Source organism: Agelaius phoeniceus, chromosome 1 (genome assembly GCF_051311805.1).
Source record: "Agelaius phoeniceus isolate bAgePho1 chromosome 1, bAgePho1.hap1, whole genome shotgun sequence".
Classification (NCBI taxonomy): Eukaryota; Metazoa; Chordata; class Aves; order Passeriformes; family Icteridae; genus Agelaius; species Agelaius phoeniceus.
Genome location: NC_135265.1, coordinates 80420098 through 80436698, shown reverse-complemented (window position 1 = coordinate 80436698; position 16601 = coordinate 80420098). Strand labels below are relative to the sequence as shown.

The 16601-nt window shown below is 34.6% G+C and overlaps 1 protein-coding gene across 5 annotated transcripts in view; it reads right to left on the bottom strand.

Annotated features, from left to right (window-relative positions):
• Window positions 1-590: 590 nt before the first annotated feature.
• DNAH5 (dynein axonemal heavy chain 5) overlaps window positions 591-16601 on the bottom strand; it is a 134771-nt gene continuing 118760 nt past the window's right edge. For 4 of the 5 annotated variants that reach the window (XM_077182137.1, XM_077182145.1, XM_077182163.1 and 1 more), the window contains exons 67-79: window positions 15663-15777; window positions 15016-15206; window positions 14054-14175; window positions 13159-13308; window positions 11277-11522; window positions 9793-10012; window positions 8975-9180; window positions 8017-8220; window positions 7200-7415; window positions 6172-6384; window positions 4635-4787; window positions 2672-2903; window positions 591-1290 (exon numbers count right to left, since the gene is read on the bottom strand). In XM_077182137.1, the coding sequence (XP_077038252.1) occupies window positions 1139-1290; window positions 2672-2903; window positions 4635-4787; window positions 6172-6384; window positions 7200-7415; window positions 8017-8220; window positions 8975-9180; window positions 9793-10012; window positions 11277-11522; window positions 13159-13308; window positions 14054-14175; window positions 15016-15206; window positions 15663-15777 (2420 nt within the window). In that variant the 3' untranslated portion in view covers window positions 591-1138. The remainder of the gene's footprint in view (window positions 1291-2671; window positions 2904-4634; window positions 4788-6171; window positions 6385-7199; window positions 7416-8016; window positions 8221-8974; window positions 9181-9792; window positions 10013-11276; window positions 11523-13158; window positions 13309-14053; window positions 14176-15015; window positions 15207-15662; window positions 15778-16601) is intronic. The other variant, XM_077182149.1, reaches the window with a different exon arrangement.

Here is a 16601-nt window from a genome sequence, read left to right as displayed (position 1 = left end):
AAAATTGAAAACAGTTTCTCCATTGTAGCCTTTATGAATGACAGGTGCAGCAGGAATACCAATTCTCTCTGCTTCCTCTCCTGAACAAGCAAACTTTGGGAATGGTTAGTGGACCACTAAGATACATGAACTCCTGAACTCAGCAACAAAAATACATTGTTTTTTTGATGATTAAATAAGTGTGCTTGAAGTGTGAGGCCCATAATGTCCAATTAAATGGACCTGCTAATATTTCTCTTTTAAGATTAATTCTTCCATTAAAGGTTTTCTATGTAAGACACCAATAAAGGTGCAGCACATAAGCAAAAAAAAAAACGGAGACATTTTAAAAAAAAGGAAGAAGGAAAAGGAGGGGAAGGGGAAGGGGAAAGCCCCATCTAATAATAACACTGATGACAAGAGACTCAACTCTGGTATAGTAGCACACAAAAAGTACCCATTCATTCTCATGTACTGCTTCTGATCCATTATATATTTATAAGTCCTGAGCCAGTTGGTAAGAAATTTTGGCAGCTGTCAGATGCTTGTTTTCCTATGCAACACAATGAATTTGTTGTCCAAGTAGTGAAAAAAGCTTGAAAAAAGTGAAATATTTTTCCAGCCTTACCTTCTTTATTTATACAGCAAGCAAACTATCAACTAGGAAATAAATCTTGGAACATAATCTTGAGGAATTTTAACTAATATTAATGAGCAATAGGGCTTAGTTTTCCATAGATACACAAACACAAAAAAACCCCTCCAAAAAACTAGCTTTGCATTTACCTTCTTGAAGGTAAGTTCTGATACAAGAATATTTACTACCAAAAAGTAACAATGTTCAAATCAATTAATCTTTATTCAAGGTAAAATTAAGCACACAGGAGAAGTGCTTATGCACACATAAGTGATAGGAACACTAAATATTTGTCATGATTTGTCAAAGACACCAAAGTTAATGTCACTATAAGATGTAGCATTTATAAGCCTATCCTATATGTTTATTGAGAATAATTTTATAACACCATAATGGAGTCTATGATTTAGAAATAATATTTTTAGAAGTGTTCCACTGTGTATGTAACCACATAATAATGTTTGCATTGAAAATCAGAAAAGAACAAAAGAACTCCTGGAAACCTTTTTTTTTTTTTTAGCATTACTTGACATCACAGAGAAGTGCTACTCCACGGAGTACCCAGTGCTCTGGAGGCTGGCGGGTTTTAAGATCCATAGCAGCAATGAAATTAAGGTCTGTTCGACTGCTCTTCTTGTAGACTGGACATGAATATAGACGTGGATCTTTTGCAGCTGAAAAGACAGAAGAGACATAAAGAGCAATTAAACTAAGTTGAAAAAAATGGGGCCCTAAGGGGTTGATCATAAGGCAAATGGAAAACTGAACCCAAGTTCAATAGTACTCTGCTTTCTATTTGCTATGGCCAGTTGAAGGACATATATGGTTTGAAATTTCTTTAGGTTTAACATGAGCACCTAGGAAGTGATGCAAACCAATATACATACATGGACACTCTAGAGTAATTAGTGCTCTTATTGGTTCATCTGCCCACTGAACATTACTTCTTATCAATGTATTATGCCAAAATAAAATTTCCCTGCTTTTGACCTGGTAACTTTCAAACTTGGTTTGAAATACATTTCGTATTTGAGAGTACAAGTCATCAACTACTTCACTGCAGAATTAGAACAGTAGTCAAGTCATGCTCAGTACTTCTGTATTCATTATTTAGTATCTTGGCTGCTGATCACGCCTTTTATAAAACATTAGCTATACAAAATAGCATGTTAGTAAGATTTGCTTTTAGAGGCGGAATGCTTTTCAACAGTTTTCCAATTTCATGTCACACAGTGGATTATTCTAGTCTGTTTTACATCCCTATTCAACAGCATGTCCTATTCTATATGCAAAAACTCATCACATTAAGTCAAATTACACATTTTCACAGCACTGTCCTTAAGCCCCATAAGTTTACTTTCCTTTTCTTCATTCCTTTACTGCCTCAAAGACAAAACATCTCCCACAACCTTACTCCACGTCTTGCTTGCTTCCATGAGCTCAAAATCAGACTTCTCCAGGAAAATAAAAAAGTTTTTATAAATATACAGATATATATATTATGTATATATATATATTTATATATATAAAAACATATTATCTATAAACACAATATATACCTGTATATGTATACGTATGTGTGTGTGTATGTATATAATCCATGAGTATCTTGTATGCTGTATATGCACACATACGTATATTTTATATATATATATAAAAATTACATTCAGTTTTGGCATGAGTGAAAGATTCTTTAGATTTATGTTATAGAGGCTACAGAGATCACAGAGTTTATGTATAAGAAAAATGGCATTTTAGGTCTGGGACATATATTGTCAATATGTACAGCTTACCTGCTATAAAGTTCTTAACACCATTAAGACCACGTGTAGAGACCTATCTAAATATTAGGAAAAGTGCCTGCTATCAATTATGAAGCAAATCTGCTTCAGTGGAAGTCTAGGGAGTCCTCCACATTGAAACACATTTGCTATGCATACAATGATATCAACAGCCTCACGAAATCCCTGCAAGCCCAAAAGATTTCAATGCAGTTAAATGAAACATTACTTTGAATTCAATGGAAATAACATCCTTTACAGTACTGTTACTTACTGTTATTCTCTGCATATATCCTTATAACTGGCATCAGCTCGAAGAGCACCTTGGGCTTAGATTCTGTCAGTCTCATGTTTCTTCTGTCCCAACCAGCTCCTTCTAAATACAGCCCATACACGTAGACACCTTCTGAAGGAGGGCTTGTGATATCATCCTTCATCCATTTAGTGACTTCATTGCACAGTACTACACTGTCAAGAGCCCATCCTTTGTTAGCCCTCGTTATTTCCTGCCCAAATCAGACAAAAGTTAGGTGATAAAATTTTCACATGAGCTCAGAATCCTTTTTCCCAGCAGTTATTAGAAATCAATTTTTATAGCCATAAATCATCTCCAGTACAAAAAACCCCACCAATCCTTTACAATATCTGTGTTCACAGAAGTCTGACTTTTCTCTAAGGGAATGATGGCATGGCACTACAAGAAAGCCTTCAGTACTTTTGCCACTATACTTGATTTTAATTTCTTTCTATTATATAAAGTATCTAAAAACCATACCAAGTAACACAACCACTGGTAGCACAACCAATGCCAATGGTAGCCAGCTCTTGTGAACACAAAAATTTCACATATTTGATGAGATGAGAAAACATTACCTGCATGTAGTAAGTGAAACATATTTTCTGGGGTTACCTTCCTTTTTCCTGCACCTCTACTCTTCAGTAACTGTATTCTTAATGAGTAAAAACTCACTCAGCTATAAAGCTATGTAAAGAGACTGCAAAAAAACCTGTTAGTTAATGCACTGGACAACACTCAATTCTCAGTTGCCCAGTTCTTTACTATGCCATGCAAATAAGTTGTGGCAAACCCAACTTTCATCCTGGTCTTCCAATGGCTTCAAAAATCTTTCTTTGAAATAATTGGAATGAATGCTAGCCCTGTACTGCAGTTACATGGATGATCTAAAAGAACTCAACATTTATAGCTAAGTGATCATTGTGGATCTTTCTCTTTCTCACATTAAAGCCCAGAAACTCACTTTGGTATTTACTTGGCCTATTAGGTTGTTACATATCCACAGTTCCTTTTTACAGAACCAGAAAATTCTGTAGTTTCTAACTGTTTTGGATCCTGCTAGTAAACTGGGACTGTCTTTTGCATCCAAGCTCATGCAATGAGCTTGGATGCAAAAGACAGTCCCAGTTTAGGACTGTTCATGCAAAAGAAATACTTTGTTACATAATTCCAAGGCTATATGCCTGAAATTTTAGATCACACTACCCAGATCTCAGAGTAGGAGGGGATACCTTTCCTACATCAAAAATCTTCATTCTCTTCTCCTAAAGTCTGGGCTTTTATTTTCCTGAGGTCCCATTGTATTTTCACCTGAGTATTCTTTTTTAATTTTTCACATTCCAGATGCTTACTGTCTCCAGTGTCCCTTTATGCTGATCAACACAGTCATTTATTGTTTCCTTTTCAAGTAAAAAAGTTGCTGAGCAGCCAACATACATATATTAGCAAACACATCAAATATCATACTTCTATGCATTAATAAAGGAAAGTCTTTCCCACTTCCTGAAGAAAGACTTAATCAGCTACTGAACAGCAGCAGTGAAATGTAAGACTAATTCTGAATAGCTTTTCAGCCCAGTCTCCAGTCAGGTAAGTACTGAACACAGAACAAAAGAGTGGGGGGAAAAGGCAAATTCATGGGCTTAATGGCCATTCTCAGAGATATTGCAATGGAAACATGACACTTAATATTTTTCTAGTCTACCTTAATAATGTTGTGAGGTAGCCTCTACTTATTTGGGCCTTGGTCAACACAGGACACATAATTTAACACATTAGTGGTTGTTATACTAACAAAGTACGTGTGAAGGGAGAAGTTCACTCAGGAAATCTTAGTCACACATCTTCCCATGTGTATAAACTCATCCTTCATCAGACAATACATTTTATTTTTAAAAGTATGTGAAACAATAAGCAGAATAAGACTTCAAACAGAATTTACCTGTCTCACTGCAGTTAAAAATCCTTGAGGATTAAAAAACCCTGTCATCCAGAAACAGTTGGGTCGACTTTCAAAAATCCATTTGTAAAACTGGTGATTTCTTTCTAGAAGCTCAGTAAACCAGAAACCAAGTGTACTGGAAGGCCAAGACACCTAAAAACAGTAAACACGTTTTAAAATAGCATACTGATGTCAAGAAAAGCTACATCCTCCCACGGTAATAAACAATACAATATTAGCAAAGCATATTTGAAGATCATCTATCATAACTTTAATCTGATGCTTAAACTTTGCATCCCACTGAAACCTGAAGGAAATTCTTTCTCTGTTTAAATTCATGCCTACTATTCCATTTACATGTTTAATGCTCTCTGTGGAATTGTCCATTTTATGACATTTTTGCAAGGTTAAACAGCTGTATAAGCTAAAAAGAAAAATTGTGTACATGTCTTTATAATTCCAAGGTCAATATATCAAGACAACATGATTTCTGTAAGACTGTTCTGCATTTTTATTCTTCTGAATAAAACCTAAGGAAAGCTGAACTTGGACTATGGGGAGATACAGCTGTGTTGTGAAGCATCTGTTTACATCTAGGTTTTCTACCATGAAAACATTTTGTCAATAGAAACAAAACAAGCAAACAACAACAACAAAAAAACAAACACTTTTTTCTTTAAAAAAAAAAAAATTCTTTCCATCAGTTGCTGTTAACAGATCTAATTATCCCTGAAAACAATTTCTATGGGGAGAGGCTGAGAGCTGGGATTGTTTAGCTTGAAGAAGTGAAGTCTTAAAGGAGGCTTAAATATGTTTATATCTCGTGTATATAAAGGAGGAGAGAAGAAGATGGAGTCTGATCCTTTTCAGAAATTGGAGAGAAGGCAATGGGAACAAGATGTAATGTCAGAAATTCTGTTTCAACTTAAGGAGTTTTTTGTTTGTTTGGCTGGTGGTTGGTTGATTGTTTGGTTTTTACAGTGAAGGTGATCAAACAGTGGAATGGGTTGCACCTCTCTGTTTCTGAGGACTCCTGACTTAACTGAGCCTGCTTTAGAAAGTGTGATTAAACTACTCTGTCTCCATAGGTCCTTTCCAGCATCTACTATTCTGCAATTATGTGGCTATTACTCAAAGTGCACTGATTTTGACAAAGATGGACAGGCCACCTCTACTTAACCCAGAAAAGGATGTCCAATAAATAACACCATCTTAGTCACTAATATGGGTGTTAATTTTAAAAATCCATCATCACATTTTAAATTTCTCTCCTCTCTCTGGGTTTTCATATTGCCAATATATAAAAATGGCACATAGCTGCATCCTTCACATTCATTTCCATTTTCATAAATGAAAGAAAGCTTGTTTTCAGTATGTTTATTTTAGCACAAAATCTATTCCAGCAGTTGCACAGCTCTGGTTAAAACTTCTGAAACATAGTTTGAAAAAAAAAATGTTTACTCTAAGTCTAGCAGTTTAATCTAGTCTTCAGAAATAGCTTTTTTATTTCTTTCCAGAACAAGTGATGTACACCTACCTTTTTCCAGCTAGCAGGAATCCTTCCATCATACATGCAGTCTAAAGCATCCCTCAGATTTTCACTCATAACTATTGTCCCATCAATGGCAAGTTTTAGATCAGTCAGAGTGCTTCTCACTAAAGAAATAACTCTCTGCATTTGCTCTATCTCCTGTCGTAAAAATATGTGCATAGGTTGAAAAGGTCCCATGTTCTTTAGTCTTTCTTTTACCTGTTGGCAGAAAACCAAAGATCCTTCAATAGAAGTGAAAAAACCAAAATTGGATTTATGTCAATGTTAGGCCCCAATATGATCTTTGAGACATAACAATTTATTTATGAGCTTAAATGGTCAGTTTGGCACCCCCCTTGAATTATCTGTGAGAGAGAAACACAGGATTTGTTCCAAGAGAAATCTGTGATGCTGAGACTGGCTATGTTTTCAGTCCAAGTCATGATTTAGTCTTTGAGCTAATGTCACTTAAGGAGCTTGTAGGCTGTTTACCTCAGTTCAAAGAATTCAGCTGTAGTTCCAACAAGCAGTTCCAAGGTTCTTTTTGAACAAATCAATCAAGAGTAATTGCCCCAACTACTTTGCTCCAACACAGCAGCAATGCCTGGGAACTATCACAATATCAGGCCGTCTTGTATTCCAACCAAACTCACTGATACATTTTTAATCAAAAGTGTTAAAGTAACAAATAAACAGCTGCATTAACATAACTAGAAATTTTATAGTGTCAACAACTTCAGTTAAAAGCTAATGATCCTACCTCCCCCATAGTGCAAATGACAATTTAAGCATTAACAGGTTTAATATTTGTGAAAAAGTTTTTACAAAAGCACTTTAGCACACATTTAATGACTTCATTATAAACATTAATAGCTTGGCCACACTTCTTTAAAATACAAATTATTGTCTGCATGAATTAATTCAAACATGCTTTTAGAAAAGTTTTTGGGGTTTTGGGTTTGTTGGTTTGGGGTTTTTTAATCCATAAAAGGCAAGATGGAGCAAATGTTTTTGCCAGAATTTCATTAACTCACTTCAAATGGTACATAATCAGCAGGAAGTTTTTCCAGCATATCATCAGCCAGTCTGGCTACAACTGCCTCTCGAGTTTCACCTTTTCCACCAGAGCTATCTTTAGGCTGAATACTGAGGATGGTGTCCAATACATCTCTGGAAACTTTACTTTGGTAGGTGATATCTGCATTGGGGTGCAAACCAAACACCTCTGGTGTGTCATAAGCAGGAAGGCTCTACATAGTAAAATATAAAAAGAGTACAACTGGAGATTAAAAAGCTAATCATTAAAAAAAAGATCCAAACAAAAAAATCCGCAAACAAAAAAAACAACCCCATAAAACTCAACACACAACAAAACCAAATAAAAAACAGGGAAAAAAAAAAACATGATTACTATTAAGTAACAAGCTAGATTTCTTCAAATAGTCTTATGCCAAATAACTTGCTGCGTTCTATTTGTCATGTCCCAGGCCAAATCACACCAAACAAATTGTGTTTTAACAACTATACACTATATTAATAAAAAAAATTTTTACTCTCATATATCTAGACCTTTCATTTCAAAGGTGTTGTACCCAATGTCTGGACTCCATTCTTTGCCCTCTTTAATAACTTTGTGCCTTTAGGTGTGTCCCACAAGCAAAAACACATGAAAAAGAAAATATATATTACTCTCATGAAGATGATAACATTGATAACAATAATTAGTTGTCACTAATAGATGTGCAAACTGCTAGAAATCAGACAAAACACAGGTACTCAGAAAAAAAAAGAGAAAAATTACAGGGAATCAGGAGCTTATGAGAAACAAGTGATTAGCTTTCATTTACCAACCTGTATGTACTGAAGGTATTGATCCACCACAGTACATTTGGGTATGCTGTATCCTTTGTAGAAGCTGAATTCCTGACTGAATGTGTTTTCACTGAACCAAATCTTTACAAAGGTGTTCATGAGTCTTTTGTCAAAGTCATCTGTAACACGACCACCATACTGGATCTCACCTATCATGTAACAAACAGTACTCCAAGAGATCCCCTAAAACCAAGCAGAAAGCACTGACTTCAGCTAATCCCCTTCTTATTTACTTAGACGTGCCTTAGTAAAAACAGCTGATGTACCATGTCTGTCCCATTTGAAAGAACGTTACTTTCCTATTACTTTTTCATTATAGTCTTGCATTCCCACAACACCTGCAAGGATTTCTCAAAATAGAATTCACCAACAAATTCAAGAGCATCTTGAAGATAGCAAGGTTACAGATATATTTGAATTCTCCTTTCACTTAAAATGCCAACTGCAAATTGCTCTGCCACAGACCTCTCTTTATGACAACTGACAATATGAAAGTGAGAAACACAGGAGACATTATTGTATAATCATTTAAAACAACTTTTGATTTCTTCATGCTGCAAAGTTGGGGGGGGGGGCAAAGCTTATTTTTACTTGAAATAGATTTAAACAAAAGAGTATTTAAAATATCCCTTTTTAATTAATTGACTTAATTAGAATTGAAAAGAAGGTCGATACTGCTAAGGTTTATATTTCTGAGATGGATGGAAAGGCTTTTTTTTTTAATGAAGAGGTTAATACAGAAATTAAACATGCACTGGATTAGAAGTCTAAGTCTCCTGCTGTAGAGACAGATATACTTGAAATATTGAATATTTGTGGAAAAAACAGTAAGTTAAAATCACTCTTGTAGTTCAATTATTAGGAAGCATCTACATACATTCCACTACTAGAAAGATCCACCATCTTAATCCACCTTTCCCACAAAATCATTAATTACCTTCTTGGTATCCATGCGATTCAAGTGGTTTTGAACGAACTGCACTGTAGCATTGAAATCAGCTTGATTAAACTCATAGGGAATATTCCAACCCAGAGAGCCAAACTTGCGTCTTTCCTGAACGGTGGAGTGCAGAAAGGCTACAGCATACAACAGTGGTTTCCATTGCACCATTTTACTGGCATCTAATAAATCCTGGCTGACACCTATTGATTGCAAATGGGCTTTATGAAAATCACTGTAATTGTCTTTTTCAAAATTACTTCAAACCAGTGCTAAAATATCACTCTAGAGATAGTCGCTTGGCTCTCTGTCTCTCCCAAGGGTAAATTATTGTCCCACAAAGTGTTCTGTGCTGGAGACAGTTTATAGCATTTTATTAAATTGTACAAATTAAAAGAGTAAACTTCAGGGGGAAAAAACCACAATTTACTAATAGTTGAATTCACATCAAGTTGCTTTCTGCAGAGAATCTTTTGTCCTTTATTTTATGTAGTGTAAAGAGCACTTGATAGCCAACCATATCATTTTTCTGCCAAAAGACAGAATATTAAAAATTAAAACACTTTGAACTGAGATACTAGAAGCCAACACGTGAGAAAAGAAAAGGCATTCCCTGTTTTGTTATCCAATTAATTCTGACAACAGAACATCAGCAAATCATCTTCTTAATTTTCAAAACAAAAAACTAAGATGTGCCTTGCATCATTGTGAACAGTTCCTTATATTAGCTTATATTTACTACCAGTTTAACATGACCACACAATAGCAACACAGTCCAAAATTTAATTTTAAATCATTACCATTCTAGCACTCACCACTGTATGTTCTCTTTAGTCCAGCTCTGAGCCCTTGTGGTGGTTCATTGGTAAACTTAATCGACATTTGAAGAAGGGTGATGGGGAATTGTTTGTGAATGTCAGTTGTCATCCACAGCCTAAAGCTTTCATGGACAGTCTCTGTCTCTATTACAGTGTCCATTAACTCATCCAGAAAGTCAAGCCCAAGGTGGCAGTTTTGCAGAAGTGCCCAACCTCCCTAGTTTCAAACAACAGAATTTTAAAAGTTATCAATGTTTCAGTTCAGAAACTGAAATCAGTCCTTGAGGGGAGTTAAGCTTTGGGCTGCTTCTTCTGAAGATGGTGTTAGCTTATTTGTTTTTTTTTACCTGAACAAGTGGTTCCTACTTGTCTCATCTGGTCTTTTCAAATAGTCTCTACCTTTTCCATTTCAATACATTTAAAAGATACCTTGTCATGACTACAGTGCTGATAGAAACTGATAAATTTTGACTTACATAAGGGAGCTCAGGAGTAGCTCCATAGAGCAACCTGCTAAACCTTGTTCCTCACAAGTGTCCCAGGCTTGGAAAATAACCAAATAAGCCTACATAACTAATCTACTGCTATCAATCAATAGATGTCAAACTTTCTTATATTAATTACCTTATTTCTCATACAGGCATCTTACATACCTCTTCACTAAGAGGGCTTGTGAGACAGTGAGGGAATGTAACTGCATTTCTCTTAACTAAACAAAAGCTGTTCTTTTCCCATCTTTTTGAATGGGTTTCTTCTCATTTGATTGATCAATTAGTTCCTTATGAGAAGTTAACAAGAATCTGAAGCAGAACTAAAACACGTTATAAAAAGAAGCTCATAGCACAGGAGAGTAAGAGCAGTATTTTTACATCAGCAGGCAGAGCAGTAGTATCACCTGATGTGCAAATCATGCCAAATTGGAACATCTCACCTTTCTCATATAATTCCTCTTCCTGTAAAATGCCTGTGCTACCAGGCTGTCCCTCACAAGTCCAAATTCAGACTACAGCAATATGAAATAACTTGCTATACTACCTTGTTTTTCTCAAGTTTATATACCTATCAATAGTGTATTTGGAATTCATTTTCTTCAGTTAACAAAATACATCTATATTACTAAAAAAAAAAAACCTGAAAATATAATCTGAAATGCCTACAGAAGAATATTTACTGGTAATATAACCAAAAACCAAAAGAATCGATTCAACTATGTTCATCAGTCTGCAATCAACTATAGAAACTCCATTTTACATGAAAAGCACTCATTTTCAATGAAAAGCATCTGCACAGTATCAAGAAGCTTGTTGTGGCAAATTGAAGGAGTGTGAAAATACAGTTCTCTTGCTTAGGACTCTTATATAAATAAATGTAGGGGTTTGCATCAGCATTAACTACCCACCAAACTACATTATCTCATGGCAGGATTTTTATTTCTAAGTGTTTAATACAGAGAGAAAAACATTCAGATTTTTGTTGCTTACATGAGCCATTGTCTGCTGTAGAAGTTTACGAGCATGGATTCCTTGCCCCTGGCCCATGGAAACACAACACGTTTCTGTCTTCAGTCTTTTTCCCAAAGCAATAATTGAGTCCGTAGGATCAGAGCCCATGGAAAGAAAGCATATGAGGGGAGTACGTGGATCTGACTCTTCCCATGTTTTCTCCAAGTCCAAGATGACTCCCTCTGCATATTTCTCCCCCATAGCGTCAGTGATGTATTTTCTTGCCTATATTAAAAAGGGTAAATTTAACTTGTGACCTAACCATTTTATAATGCTTTCTTCCCAGTGTAAATGCTACCAAAAATTCAACTGAATACCAAAGGTGGCAAAAAATTTATATCAAAAATAAAAATACACAACAAGTTTATTTTTACACGTCAACACACCATACTGTCTTTGAAGGTGTTATTTCTTATAGCCTTATACAGCCAGTTAATTTTTTTAAATTTTTTTATTACATATATCTGCATGCATTGTTTTATATAATAACTATAATTAGAGTATAATAAAAATAATAACTTCTCTAAAAATTTAGAAAATTTTTAATGATTTAAGGATATCTCCATTAGATAGTGTAACTCTTAGCATCAAAATCTAGAAAAATAGGAGAAAAGGACTAAAGAGGGGCTTCAAAGCTCTTAGGGCTTTCTCACATCCACAGTTAAGTAAGCAATGAATTAACAGTAGTAATGATTAAAATAACTATCACTAAGTGGACGATCCAAAGGAACAGGTGAAAAACATCTCTTATCCCTTCTTTATTTATCTTTAAAAATTCTAGATTATTGTTCTTTTTCACAAAGAAATAGAAAAGGCTCTTTCAAGCAGTCTGAGATGATCTTTCTGTACTCTATCACCCCACATAGCTCTTGCCTTAGATAAATCTTTGCTTTAATACCTCTGGGTTACCTCTCAGAGACAAAAGATGTACAGCATTAAACATTTGACAAAGTATCAGTTTTCATAAAACCATCAAAAGATGAAAGTTTACCTTGCCCCATTAACAGCAGAGAGGAACTAAACTTATGTGTTTCAGATGCATAGCAGACATCATAGAGATATTCTTTATACAGTACTGCTTAACCTATTGACTGAAGTTACACCAATAACTGGTGAGATTTTCTCTGAATCCAATCACAATGTCTAAAGATATGCATCAATAAAAATTAATACCACACTTCAAGTGATGCATTCCAATTTCAGAAAATCATCATTAATTGCTCTGAATTGCCAATAATTTTATCATTTTTTTGTTCTTTTGTACTGGAGAAGAATATAAAAGTTAAAAATAGGCTCCTAGAAGATTATTTTTCTTTAAAAAAGGTCTATTTAATAAACTTCAGTTCTGTAATTTTTTAATAGATGTCTTTAAATTGAGAGCTTTGAGCTGACTTTATTAAAGATATTTCTAAAGTGGTTCTAATTCTCCCATGCAAGAAATAGTTTCTCAATTAAATCATTTTCAGTTTTCCCTCAGCTGGTCTAGTTCATTAAAATATTTTTTTACTTCAGTCTAACATGGGGACACATCTAAAATTCTAGTGAGTAAGGAAGAACAGCCAAAAGTATCTTCTGAACTAATAAAGCAGATCTGGATAAACACATATGATTCCAGCAGAAATCACCACAGTGGATAACATCCACCAGAGTGGATAATATTTGTTCAATATATTGGAATAATTATTTTATCACTGCCCTTGTAACAAATACATAAATGGTCTGAAAAGAATTTCAGATAATACAACATAAAGGTCCATTACAAAAAGGTGTTTACCATTATATAAGATAGCACAAACTTGCAATCTGATAACTATTACTCTAGTGATACCTAAATGGACCATTCTAAGCTATATAAATATACCTGAGCTATGGTCCTGTCAGGACACCAAGATCTGATAAGAAGAAGATGTCTGAAGGAGTCCAGAGATTGACCATAGCCACTAGGAATCAATTCTTCCTCAGGATTCTTACTATCAAACCAGACTTTCCACTGTTTCTCTTCTCTGGAAATCTGCAATTATACGATCAAAGAAGCAAATATCACTAAAGAGACAAGTCATATTTGCAGTACCACTAAGTCACAAAATTTTAATGAAAGTCAGAGACATGAAATCCACACCCAGACATTAGTTTAGAGACATTCTTCCACAGATTTAATAAGGCTATTGAAAATTACAGGAAAAATTTCAGATTATAGCATGCTATTGTAGAATGCAGCACCCTGGAGTATTCATATTCTGAAAACAGGAGCTACTAATCAGTATATTATAGTCTGATATAACAGTATAGCTGTGTCAGAATATGGATAGCTAGACACAGACATAGCTTTGAGAACAGCAAGTATATAATTGCTCTCCACATGAGAAAGCATGTGGAACATGTACCTTCTCCCTAACGTTTATTCCATGTAACCAGAGAAATACTGGAAGAAGCATCATAAAACATAGTGTAAGAAAGAATAACCAGAATAAAAATAAAGTTGTAATGTATTAATTGGGTAACGGCAAGTTGAATCCCAATCCAAAAATATTATAATTTTACAAAGTGTGAACATTCTACACTCTTCTTATTTTCCTGGGGGTGGTTGAGTTTTTATATCAATGTAGGTTGCTAAGCAGTCAGAGCCATAACTGTGGCTATCTGCTGTCACTTTTTTTTCTCTTCCATAAAATAAATCAGTTTCCACCATATGGCTTGACTGCTACCAGACAATTACTTGTTAAACAAGAGATCAACTTTCAAAAGCTCTTACGTACTTGATCAAGAATATCTGAAAATTCTTCAAGCTTACTGAGCTCCACCAAGTTCAACCAAGTCATATCCAGAATCCATTTAGCCGGCTTAGGAGGACAGGCTTTAAGGTCTAGGGAAGCACCACCTGCAAGAAATTGAAATTAGTTATCGGTACTGTTGGAGAGACAAAGAAAAATAAACAAAATAAGAGGGAAAAAACAAATATAATAATCCAGTTTTTAAATCATGATGTTACAGGAGTTTTCTACCTTACAAAACCATGCCACATTTGATTAAGCTGAGTTTGCAATTCGGTTAGTTTATATTATTTTTTTTAATATTATGTACCCCAAACAGAAGTATTGACCAATTTCTATTTTGAGGCTTTACTCGCTTTTTTTTTTTTTTTGCAATATGCCTGGAAATAAAGGCTTTTTGGGAAAATATATTCTGAAGATTCAACATGGAAAAATTCACACATATAATCCACAAATAAATGCTGCCTGTAAACTAAGTCTCTTGAAAAGCTAATCCAAAACTGATCCAAACTTTTAAGTGAACTCAGTACTTGTATGCAGTTAAGACCAAAACCATGACCTTGTCACATGCAGCTGAGACTCTGATGGTCTTTTAAAATGGTAGCATCATTTTCTGCTCCTATTTGCTGCAGTTGCTATAACATGTTTACTACAATAATAATTTTTTCTAAGTTAAACACATACCTGGTGGTAATTGAGCAGCAGACAATATTCCTTTCAAATTCTCATGATTACAAAGATATATTAATCAATATTCATTGTGCTGCTATAAATTAGAACTGCCATACCATGTTGTCTGTCACCAGATCAGAATGATAAACACCTATTCTTACAATTCACTGGTTTCTCATGTGCAAAAGGAAGGAGCGTGCTGGCTAGAAGATACAAATACATATGTTTCCTATAACAATAATGTGCTCTCCTTATAATTTATTCATAGTTCCCACCTTTAATAAGTGTCAGAAATTCTTCATGCTTCACTCTGTTTCTTTGTATATCAATCTTCAAAGTAAGCAGTAATGTGAAAAGAAATTTGTGCTCCTCATAGAGTCCTCGGGCAGCATATTTGAATACTTCATATGTCATATGTTCAATAATATTGGTAACCCTCTTGCTGGTTATAGGGCTCTTGGTAGACCTGTTAGAAGAAAGGTCCACAGTTTAAAGTTGATTTTCTTAGGCTTTATAAAAGGGAATAGTATGCAAAAGGACAAAGCCATAGATCACTATTTTCAGAACATGAAAAATAATAGATCACAAATAGAATATCAGACAGCAAGCTGGCAACAACTTCCAGATTGAAGGAACAGCAACAACAAAAAATCCTGTCTAATCGAGTGGTTTTGCCCAGCTGAAAATCAATGCAGTATAATGGGTTTTAATTATATAATAAATTTTGAAGGACTGTAAGCACATTAAAGGGTCTTTTCCTTGCTGACAAAGTTTTATGGGTATTTAAGCTGACAATTCCTGGTCAAGACTGTAAGAAGCAAGAGTCTTCTTTCTGATATTAGTTTACAATAAATCTTTACTGTACTACAGGCACCTCCAGGATGGGATAAATACAAATTATAATTATCATTAGCTAAATTACCTGGCTAGGGAGCGGTCAAAAAGCCCCAAAAACTGTCGAAGTGATGTCTGATACATGACATTGACCATGCTCATCTCAGTGATAAGGAAGTACAAGATGCTACCTCGAGTTGCAACTGAAGAGTGAGAAAGACAAATTTGTTCAAAGTAGAAATGCAGAGCAGAAAATTTTAACTCTCCAAAACATGTACACTGATTTTAACACTAATGATAAACTGAAGATCCTTGGGTTCTCTATTCTTTACTGCCAGAAAAATAAAATCATTCATTTCATCCTCATGTATACATCAGGGGAAAAAAATATTTTCTGTAATTAATGTAAACTATGTAAAGTCCAGTTTTCAAATACAAGCATATTTGGAGATCTGCAATATTGAGATCATCAGCAGAATGCATAAAAATTATGGCTGTTTAAAATACTGTTTAAGTATCCAAACAAATTTCTTTTTACAGACTTTTACAAGACTCATATAAAAGTCAAATGAGCTATATTTATTGATTTATATATTGATTTATATATTGATATATATTGATTTAACTTACCCAGCACTGATTTAACTTCTTTTCTGTAGTCATTCAGTTTTAAATGCAAAGGTTTTACAAAATCTGCAATGTTTCTGGTACACTAACTGTCCCATCTACACATTTCGTAGAATGCAGGCAATTACAGAGAGCTATTTTTTCCCCTGTTTTTCTCACATTTTTACCTGTCAGTTAAAAGACTTACGAAATTTGTTGACTATAAGAACCAAAGGATAAACAGTGAAGTATTCATCAGAACAGATATAGAGAGTACTTAATGTTATATAAGCTCTGTAAAAGAATGTCAACATGTTGAACTCAAACATATGCTTACCTAAACACCCTAATGACTGATATGCTTGTTTATAGAGCAATGGGAAGTCTACAAAGAGAACAATTCACTCAATTTTGTAAATTC